General features: G+C 37.4%; 1 protein-coding gene across 1 annotated transcript; it reads right to left on the reverse strand.

The window, feature by feature from the left end:
- Positions 1–5,989: 5,989 nt before the first annotated feature.
- Positions 5,990–11,299, reverse strand: LOC119568891 (acidic proline-rich protein PRP25-like; the record flags this gene model as incomplete). Its single annotated transcript, XM_037917295.1, has 2 exons — positions 5,990–6,191; positions 11,122–11,299. Coding segments are annotated over 2 exons (380 nt in total), but the record flags the coding sequence as incomplete, so codon positions are not given.
- Between the last annotated feature and the right edge of the window lie 286 nt (positions 11,300–11,585).

The following is an 11,585-nucleotide window of genomic DNA, read 5'->3' on the forward strand; positions in this document are numbered from 1 at the left end:
TTTTTTTTTTCCCAAATTATTTACAGGATCTTAGAGAATCATCTGGTTGCAGCTGCCAGGCTTTTGTTTTTTATTATAATAATTATGATTAATATTATTGTTAATTATATTATTGTTATTATCTTTGTATTATAATTGTGTTGATATTGTTTCATTTATTTTGTTTTTATTGATTTGCTTATCTCGTTTATTTCTGCTTATTGTATTTTCCCCATTATCAAAATCCTGGACATGTACATGTTATTTTTCTTTCTTTCTTTACTTTACTTTTTCTTTCTTTTATCCCATATATTCCTTTTGACATATTTTGTTGGGTGTTTTCCTTGATGGAATTCTTGCTCATGGTTTAAATTTTTGACCGCTTTCACCAGACCCATTTTGCTTGTGTGCACACTTAGGCAAAGACCAGCTTGCGCTGTGTCGTATAACCTTTCTCACTCTTACTGTTTAGCTTGACAGTGACTGACTGATTATCTTGCTGGATTTGCGCCTAGTGTCTCCCCCCCCGTTTTCTGTCATGATGATGATGACAATGATGACCTTGCTAATGAGAGCTTACCTTAGGGGGAGATGTGTGTGTTTTACCAACCCTCTTACTTAGTGTATGTATGTGTGTGTGTGCGCGTGTATCAGGCATGTGGCCAGCTTTCTCTCTCTCTCTCTCTCTCTGTCTGTCTCTCTCTAACTCTCTCTCTCTCTCTCTCTGTCTGTCTCTCTCTAACTCTCATTCTCTCTCCCTCCCTCCCTTCCTCCCTCCCTCCCCTCTCTCTCTCCCTCCCTCCCTCCCATCCCTCCCTCCCTCCCCTCTCTCTCTCTCTTTCTCTCTCTCTCTCTCTCTCTCTCTCTCTCTTTCTCTCTCTCTCTCTCTCTCTCTCTCTCTCTCTCTCTCTCTTTCTCTCTCTCTCATTCTCTCTCTCTCTCTCTCTCTCTCTCTCTCTCTCTCTCTCTCTCTCTCTCTCTCTCTCTCTCTCTCATTCTCTCTCTCTCTTTCTCTCATTCTCATTCTCATTCTCTCTCTCTCTCTCATTCTCTCTCCTCTCCTCTCTCTCTCTCATCTCTCTCTATTCTCTCTCTCTCTCTAGTTCTCTTCTCTCTCAGTTCCCCTCTTCCTCTCTTCCCCCTCTCTCTCCTCATTCTCTCCCCTCCTCCTCTCTCCCCCCTTCTCCTCCCCTTCTCTCTCTCTTCTCTCTCATAATACATAATTTAATACATTATAGTATTTTGTTATATAAAATTATAAAATTTAATATAAAATATATATATTAATTTTAAATTATATATATATATAATATAATATATATATATATATATATGAATTTATCTATAATATTTTATTTTATATATATGAAAAAATTTTATATATGAAATTATATAAGAATGATTATATAATAATAAATTATATATATTAAAAAATTTTAGTATATGTATATTTTTAAAATTTGTTATGTATAAAATATAAAATAATTTGGGATAGGGTAATAATATAATTTAAAATTTTGTGTTTTATAATATTATAGTTATATATTTTTTTTGTAAAAATATGTATATTTTATTATATATATATAAAATATATTTTATAATTTATTATTAATATCTATCAAACCCTTTCTATATATATATATATATATTTATTATAATATAATATATATATATATGATATATATAATAAATTTTTTATGTTTATATTAGTATATGTTTATATTATACTATATGTTTAATATAGTTGTTATATTAAATAATTTTAAAATTATATATAAAAAAATATATTTTTCTTTATTTTTTTATATATGTATAAAAATTATGTAATGTTATATATTTGGGCCCAAACCACCTGTTACACTCTGTCGGGAACCCCCTTCAGCATTATAAACCCTTTCTCAATAAATGCTGCCAGAGAAGATGCGCAATACGGGAAATGTAATTGGTTGATAGGAAAAAAAATAAGACTAAATTTTGGCCTTTTTTGGGAAACAGGCAGTTGCATTTGTTTCAAAAAAGAAAAATAAAAATAAAAAAAGGTTTCATAAGGTGTAATTTCATGTTTATTTCAATTGCACCCCAAATGCCAGATTTAAACTTTTGGATGTAAATGATTGCACTGTGGCATTTGGTTTCCACTGAGTTAATCCCCCCTTTGGTAGAGCTTCTCACTGCACTCGGGATTGCAAAAATTTTTTGGGTTTATTAGAGCATGATCTCTACTCTTTATTTATTTTATTTATTTTTTTTTTATTTATTTATTTTTTTTTCATTGTCTTTCTCTCACACTTTTTCTTTGTTTAAATGTTCTGGGGGCAAATTCCTACGGGGTTTTTGTATTTTTGAAATTGCTTCCTGTCATATGTTACCCAAAAATGAGGTGTCTAAAAGGTTTAAAGGGTTTTGTCACGTTGAACACACAAGTTTAATGGAGTCAACCTTGAATTCAGGTGTTTTTCCCCAAACCTTTATTTCCCAAAATTGTTCAGATGCCAGTGTTTTTTCTGTTTTAATTTTTTTTTATTTTAAGGATGTCCTATGTGCGTTATCTATAGTTATGGAGGCTTTTTTATGCATTTCTTCCCACACTTAAGATTTTTTTGTCTTTAAATAGTGTTTAAAAGTTATATTTTTTAAAATAATTATTACTAAACACATGGGTTTTAATTTTTTTTTCTTTGTTTTGTTTTTTTTTTTTTAGTTTAGAAAAAAACAAAGATGTTGTGATGAAAAGAGAGCCATCCCCAAAGGTTTTTTTATTTTTCCCATTCTTTCACTCACTCTTTCCTCCCCATTTCTCTCCCCCTTTCCCCTTAAGACAAAACCCCCCCACTCCCATCTAATTTTACCCCTCCTTTTTCTTTCTCTTTCCTTTTTTTTGTCCATCTGTTTTCTCTCCCTTCTTTCTCCCCCCTCAACTGTGCAGCCTAAAAGAATTCCCCCCCGTACCAGCAGGGGGGTAAGATAGCCCCCGGGCCCGGAAACCCCCAACCGCTACCAAACCCCATTGGGAGCGGCGGCGGCTTAGGGGGGGTGGGTACGGAGGTTTGGGGATGGGGGTGGCCCGGGGGTTCCTTGGGCTACTCCCAAAGATGGCCCGGGTGGCCAAACCCCCATTCTAAAAGCTTCTCCACCCCCTTCCTTCAGTGGGGGAAATTTCACATCCTCCGGGATGATTTAAAAACTTGGTGGCGGCGGCCCACAGTAGGTTTCTGAAGCCAAACCCCCTTTTCAAAAAAACAGCAACAAAAACCAAAAAGTGTTTTATTTGACAAGGGAAAAAAAAAAAAAAAAAAAAAGGTTCACGCGGGGAGCTCTTTCAATGAAAGACTAAAAAAAAAAGGGAAAAAAATACAAAAAAAATGATAAGGGGTTAAGTAACACAAAAGAAAATTAAAACCCAAAAAAAATAAGGAAAAATTTCACAAAGCCCAATTTTATGTTTTTTGTAGATGGAAAAACTAAAATAAAAAAAAGGAAAAATAAAAGAGCTAAACAACCTATTACCCGGTTTTTTTGAAAAGGGGTTTTTTTCATCTTATTTTTGGGTTTTAAAAAGTGTATTTTGTATTCTATTAAGTCACGTTGGCTTTTTCCCACACGGAATGCATCGTGCATAAACCTTCCCAAAAATGTTGCATCGATGGGTCAAAAAAATGGTTTTTAAAAAAACAAAAAAAAAAAAATTAAGATGATATTGTTTATACCCTGAAAATTCAGGGTTTATTGTTTATTTCCAGAAAAAAAAAATTTTCAGGGATTTTAAAAGCTTTTTGAAACTCTGGTGTAGTTGCTTTAGAAATTAAATTTTTCCCTTTTTGTTTTTTGACTTTTTTAAAAAATTTTTGGAAACCCCGTTTGTTTTTTTTAATAGAAAGGGGAAATCCATTTTATAATAAATAATTTTTTTTAAAAAGGATGATTTTTTAAAATCCTAAAATGATTTTTTTTTTTTCTTTTAAAATAAAAACAAAAGCTGGGAAAGTCCTCAAATTTAGGAATTTTTTTTCTTTTGGGTTTTTTTAGTTTAATTTTTTTTGTTTTATGTTTCTGGGTGACTAGTGACAGGAAAATTTATGCCACAGCCAGGACTCTGCCCTTTTCACCGGGAAAGGGGAGGGGTTTTTTTCGTTTTTTTTTTTTTATCTTTTCCGATGACTTGTTTGATTTTTTGTGAAATTTTATTAAAACCCAAAGAAAATGTCGGACGAGTGTTTTTTCATTAAGTATTTTTTTCTACTGTGGATTTCCCCGCGGCCCGACAAAGCCGGCCCCCGTTGTTGGCCCCCATTAGTAGTGGGTGTCAAATTTATGATGGTTTTTTTATGCTGTAGTTTTTCATATAACCTATAATTTACATAATTGATTTTTTTCATGTATTTTTTTTCCAATATTGTTCTTTGATGCTTGAAAAATAAAAAAAAAAAAAAAAAAATTGTTTTTTTTTGGTACAAAAAGGTTTCTCAAAGTTTTTTTTAAAAATTTTGGGTTTCTGTTTTTTTCTCTAAGTTATATTGGTCGGTAGCAACCATCCTGAACATTTTGTAAGATTTTTTTGTTCTCGAAAAAAAAAAACCAAACAATGTTTGTACAGGAAACATTATTTTTGTCACACTTAATAAGTTATTTGAAGATATTTTTAAATAAAGTGAAATATCAAATTTTTTTTTTTTTTTCCCCCTTTCCCCAAATAGTTTTTTTTTTTTTTTTTCTTTTTTTTTTTTCTGTTTTTCTTTACTATTTTTGGTTTTTTGTCTTGTGCTTTTTTATTGTTTTTGACCCGGGGTTTTTTTTTTCTTCTAATTAGAAGTTTTAAAACCTTGCATTGGATGTTATGATTAAAATTTAATTATATTTAACACTATATTATTATTTTTATTTGATGGGTTTGATTGTTATTAACGAGAAAAAAGGGTTTAGGTGGGGCTACAATGTTTTACGTGTGCAAGCTGCAGTGGAGGGGAAAATTATGGCCAGCGGGAGTAGCAGGGAAAAAGTGCAGTTGTCAATCATTTTTTCATTGATTTTTTTTTTCAACCCTTTATTTCCCAAAAAAGTCCAAGGGATTTGTACGCTTTTCTCCCAGTGATTTCTGGCAAGGCCTGTAGTTTTTAAAAACCTTTTTCTCTTTATATTGAAATAATGACCCCTCAAGAAACCCTTTTAGCAAAATTGTATTCCAAACTTTGTATTAAACCCAATTTTTGAAAACTTTGACTGGAACTTTTTCATTTTTAAACCTTTTACATCGCCTTGGGCCACAAGACGGCAAGTGGACGGAGCAGGAAAGGGACTCGAAGTTTGTGTGTGGATCTGAACAAGGCCGTGGGTGTTGGAAGTATGGAACAGTATCTGTGGAGTAAAAAACACTGATAAAAATTTGTTTAATAATATCCCACGGAAAATTTTGCCAATTTGGGTAAAACTCGGGTTGATAATGTTCCATGGGGTTTTTTTAAATAGTAAAGCACCCTTTTAGAACATGATCTAATGGAGAGGAAAAAAGCCCATAAGTGGGATTCTGTTAAAAAAGGATGTGATAAAAAAAAACTTTTTTCCTGAAATGGGAAGGGTTTTTCCAAAAAAGTATTTTACAAAAATGTTGATCTATTTTATATTTAATAAAACCAATTTAAATCTGACCTGATTAAATGATCAATATTGTTTAAAAAAAAAAGAACAATAAAAAATTTTTTTACCCTACATTTGAAGGATAAATGAAAAAAAGTTTTGGGGACATTGATACTGCTTTAAACAAATATACTGGACTTGTTTCTCTCGATTTAGGGACGGGAGACAGCCCCATGCCAGGGATCCCCAAATTTTGGGACCTCCCCCTCCCCTCCCTTTTTTTTGCATGTTTTTTTTCCCCCCTTTCCTTTTTTTCTTTTTCCCCCTTTCTATGCACGCAAGGTGGGAGACGTTGAAAGGATGAAAGGCTGGCTTTGTGTCAGTCCTGAAGGCCCTCGGGGAAGCCTGGGCTCGGTTTTCCCCTTTGGTTAATTTCTACCCCTTCCCCTCAGGGGCCCCTGGGGGGTGCCCGTTTCCTCTGGGGACCCTGAGGGGTAGACCGTTCCTCTGGGGCCCCCTGGGGGGTAACCTTTCCTCTGGGGCCCCCTGAGGGGTAGGCCCTTTTCCTCTGGGGCCCCTGGGGGGTTTAACCTTTTCCCTCTGGGGACCCTGAGGGTAGCCTTTTCCCCCCATTTTTTCAGCTACCATGCCAAATGAAGTTTTTTTACCCTTTATTAGGGCTTTAAAAGGGGCAGGGCCTTGCCCCTGATCCAGTACCCCCTCCTGAAGTTTATGGAAACTATCTGTCCCCAATCATCCCCCGGGTCAGTGCTAAACCTTCAAATACCTTCCTCTCTCCCAAAAACCTCCACTCCATCCCCTAGGGCCAACTTCATTTCTACCCCCTCCCCCCAATTACACTCTTCACCCTCATTGTCCTCCCCCAATACTAAAGTACCCACCCCCTCACCCTTCCTCCCCCCCTCGTCCTTCTATGCTTCCGCCTCGCAAACTTTTGGGCCCAACTAAGGGGGACGATTCTTCGAAATTCCCCCTCTACGCCCCTTCTTTTCCACAATGCTTAAAAACAAGTAGGAAAATTTTCCCTTTTCAGTCGTTCCGATCGTCAGCTTTCTGACATCGAGTCCCAAGTTCGTCAATTACCCAGACGCCTCATGACAAATCCTTTCCCGCAAACCTCATCCCCCCTTAATACTTTTCCCGGGAACTTTTTTCTGTTTTCCCCGATGATTGTACTGTTAAAAGGATGGTAGACTAAAAACGACCTGCTCGCCTGCCTTTTTGACCACGATGCATGGAAACAAGCTACACTATTCCCCCAAAGGGGCCCCAACGAAGTCCTCCCACCAATATTTAAAAATTTAGCTTCCGTAGACATACCTTCATAAAGTTTTTTTGGGGTGGAGTGCCCCCCCTGTCCGCCCATATCGTCCTCTCCCCGTCAGCAGAAATGTTGGCTTTTTGGCCACCACAAACATCCTTAGCCCATCCCCTGTATGTGTCTAACCTTGTCATGACAATTAAAATTGCTCGGCCGCACCCGTGTGCCATTTGTGGGGGCCCCATGAAATGTTCGAATTTTGAGGTAGCATTTCTCGATTCAAACTAGACTCATCACTGAGCCAGCCGGGAAAGCGGCCCAACGAGGTTTTTTCTTTCTCTTTGCCTTTTCCAAACTCCTTCGCCCCACCCCACCCCAGCACTCCCCCATTATTTTTCCCCTCTACCCCAAAAACACCTATCTCCCCCCCCCCCGTAAAATTTTCTTTTTACAAACCCAGATACCCCCTTCCTCCCCCTTCCCCGGTCCCTCCCCCCTCCTCCTCACTCTGTCTCCCCGGGCAATAAAACTTTCCACGCCACCCTCCCACATCCTCCCCTAGACCCTCCTCCCCCTTGCCCTGGGACATCTATCCCTCTTGTCCTCCAAAAGGGAAACCTTTTTTTTTTCCACCCCCCCCACCTAACCCCCCTCCGAAGCTCTTGAAGAACCAAAAACTTCACAAAATGACCCAAGGGAATGTTTACTCCCCCCTTAACCCCCAATCTTCTTTCCCTATTCGCTCTACTTCAAATATTTCCCGGGTTTTATCCATCCTCCTCCTAAAGGTCCCCCCCCCCTCTTCCCCCCACTCCCCCCAAAACACCCCCACCCTCTCCCCCTCCATGTCCCACCACCCCTCCTCTTTCCCATTCCCCTTGCCACCCCCAACTCCCCCGGGTGACTCCTTGATGTCAAAAATGTCCCCAGTCATGACATCCATCCGATACTTCCAGCTTTCCCTGCCCCTCCTATCAACCCCCCAGATTTTTTTTCCTCTCAAACACCCGTCAAACCCAATTACCCTTTGTTTGTTCCATAAGGGTTCCCCGGGCCCTTTTTTCTTTATACAGTGTCCCTTTTGGGCAAAAAAATACCCACTCAAAAACAAAATTTTTTGAAATGAGACTACAGTTTCAAATCCACCCAATTCGATTTCTGTTGAAGAGGGAAATCCAGGGGGATTTCGAAACTGTAGTTGATTTAAATAAACAGTATTTGCTTTTGTGAGTGTTTTTTTCCATTCACAGTTTTCCTCCTTCCTTCCCCAACAAGTATCCCTTTTCACCCAAAACCCTACACCTTTTAATCTTTTTCTTTTTACAAAATCTCCCCCTTACTCATCGCTCCCCCTCTTTACCCTTTCCTACCACACGACCCTTTCTGCGGGTTCCGTATAAATTAAAAATAATTTTCAATTTCATATCAGTGTTTAATTTTGGAGGGAGGATACCCGCTTTAAGATATTAATTTTTTTTCCATTATATGTTATTCCCCAACCCTAACCATACATAATAAAAAAAAAAAAATTGGGTTTTGGGAACACAATCAAGGTAAACAAACACCTAAGACGCTTGTCAGGAAGGGGCGTAAAAGACATGCACTGCAAATCTTAATGTATAATATAATTATATATTTTATATAATATATATATAATTATATATATATTAATTATACATATATATAATATATATAATAATATATATAATATATATACATAATATATATTTTATTATATGCTATATTATATGTAATATATAGAATATATAGAAAAATAATATATATTTTATTTTTATATGTATATATTAGTATATATATTTAAAATATGTATAATTTTATGTTATATATTGATATATATATAATATAATTTGTATATATAAAAAAATTTTTTTTTTATATATATATATATAGTATAATATATAAAAATTATTAAAATTATTTTTGATATATATATATAATATATATATATATATTTTTATAATATATTTATATATATAATGTAAAACCAAAAACAAACAGAACGTGTACACAAAAATGAAAAAAGAAACAGCCCAGTAAAAAGAAAATAAAGTTTTCGAACTCTTCCGATTCCTCTTCGCGAATAAAAACCAAAGGATACAAGGAGATAATTTTGGCAAGTATAAAGTGATAGGAAAGGACGAACAAGAGCTGAATCGGGCTCAGGAGGGCAAGGGCGAAGAGTCTGGGGGAAAGGGTTTGCAATAACGAGGAGGTAGATACCCAAACCCCATTGACCCATCAAGTTTTAAATCAGGGATTTTTCTAATTAAAAGAGATTCAACATTTTCTTTCGTACGAATTGGCTGATTTAAGAATTAAATTTTGCGCTTTTCCAGTTAAGCGGGGACCCTTTATCCCGTAAATGAACGAAACACGCTTTTATTCCTAGCAATCTAAAAACACGCTGAGTTCATTAATTCTTTTTTAAAAACTCTACCGGTCCACCTTGAAAATTGGACAATCTTTACAAGGTTAGGGAAATACCCGGGGGGGAAGTCTCAAAAGACCCTAGCCCCATTGTGTTTTACTAAAGTATTACGCAACTATTTTGGGTGGTAAAGACAAGTCAAAGCCGCGCCTTTAAACATGTCCCTTTTTTATCGAGGGGCGGGTTTTTAGGAAAATTAACAGATTCTGGCACATCTGTTAGAATTACGGGGAAAGGTATAAAATTTCCATCTCGCGATGAGGTGCCCGATTTAAGAAGAAAAAAGGGGATTCCTAATTTTTGAAAAAGTTTCCAAAAAACTCAACTCCCGATCAATAAAAATTTTCACAAATTCTATTGCCCCCAAGAAAAATGGACGAACTATGACTTTTTTAAAATAACGGGTGATTTGAGAAAAAAAGAAGAAATTAGGGTTTGTGAGGGGTTTACGGTAAAATGAAAATTTAAAACGAGCATTTACATTGAAAAAGTATGTCGAGAAATGGTAATTTCCTGAAAATTTTCCCCTTCTACTTTTAAAATTTATAGTACGCGCGAGGTTGTTTATTTTACGAGAAAAACATCAAATCTGAACGGTCGTTGCCCCATAGAAAATAAATCTCAACATAACGAAACCAAAAGTGCGGGAGGGGAAGCGGAAGGAGCTCAGATTAAAAAAATCTCCCTATATAAATTCGAAGGACCCGGGGTTAACATTCCATCCGATACCTTGATTTGTTTTAAAATTCACCCTCAAAAATAAAAACATTTTTCGTGACGCACAACGAATGAGATCAATAAAGCAATTTACCGGTAGGGATCTTAAAACACGAGCGAAAAGTTTTCTTTTAAGAAAATTTTAACACATCTTTTAAGGGAACATTAGGACAAAGATCTACATCAAAGCTCACTAATTTTTACCGTGCTCGCAATTTCAACCTATCCATGAAACCATTGAATGTTTAAAATGACATCAGAAAAGGATCCCCAAAAAAAGGGGATAAAACGCTCGCAGCCATGATCAAAGGACGGGTAACCGATTTCAAAACGAAATAATAGGCTTAGAGGGACGCCCCGTTTGTGGTTTTTGGAAGGGAAAAAATACGGAATAGGGGATTAAACCCTTCTAAAAACGATCAAAAGAATTTGGGGGCAGGACAAAAAGGAGCAATAGTATTACGAAAGCTCCGTGACAGAGAATCGGGTTGGAGCCAGTTTTTGATACTCTCCCTTTTATCCATTTCGGTTTTATTGTCGAAGAGGAACTCATGAAGGTTCGAAACGTTACGGGTTTGTTTCATTTTTACTGTGGCTGTTCTCTTTTTATCTTGTGTACAGTTACTGGTTTTTTGGTTTTTGTTTATCATGGGAAACCACGTTCATTCCCTTCGTCTGTTCTTCGGTGCCAATTGCCCCCGGGGTTTTCACGTCCCATTAGACGTTGACAAGTCTGATTTCCTCCCGGGGAGGAAGAACCAGGGCAAATTTTTTAAAAATGCTTACACGAGAGGGAAGCCCCCTTCTTTGGCCAGTACTTTTAAGTTCTAGATTGGGCTTCCTTTTTAATTGTGAGCGTCCCCTTTTTCGATAGCATCCCCTTGCGCAATTAGATGTTATGAGCATTTCTTTTGTTTGTAAATCGTTAGATTTCTTTGAGAATTCCCCCCTTCAATTTGTTTACGACCTTTTTAGCCATTGCGCGCGTAGAGCGTTTTTGAAAAGCAACGGCATTTCTTGCTTGCTTTAGTTTTCAAGTTTGGGTTTGCCCGGGCCTTTTATTTGGCCCGGCGTGTCAGCTTTTTATGGCGTCTAATTTTTTTTGGGCGACACCGGGGCTTACCCTGGCGGGGGGTTGCCCCGCAGGGGGCTCCTGTAGCCGTGGTGTAGCATTTTTCGCTAACTCTTTACCGCACGACGGCTTTGGTTTTTGTGGGGTTTTTCTTAGGGAATTTCGTGTGCCGCAATTCTCCAAGTAGTTCAGTGTGGCGTTCCCCGGGTCGCCGCAATGCAGCAACACCCTTTATGTTCTTGGTTTTTTAGATTGCCCTGCACAGTGGTGACCTAGGCGCATTTGTGCAGATGACTTTGGACCCGGTTGGGTTTTTTTCAGAAGGCCCGTGGTTATAGCCGGGCATCGAGTACCAGCTGGCCCGGGGGAATGTCTCGTTTCCCCTCTGGTGGGGGGGAAGGCCCCCGGCCCCCAAAAGGGGAAAGGATTTGGGGGCCCCCGGGGCCACCCGGGACAAACTTCCTCCCCTAAAAAAAGTTTTTTTTTTTAAACCCCCTTTTTTTTTTTCCCGGGGG

The sequence above is a fragment of the Penaeus monodon genome, unplaced genomic scaffold (assembly GCF_015228065.2).
Source record: "Penaeus monodon isolate SGIC_2016 unplaced genomic scaffold, NSTDA_Pmon_1 PmonScaffold_11347, whole genome shotgun sequence".
Classification (NCBI taxonomy): domain Eukaryota; kingdom Metazoa; phylum Arthropoda; class Malacostraca; order Decapoda; family Penaeidae; genus Penaeus; species Penaeus monodon.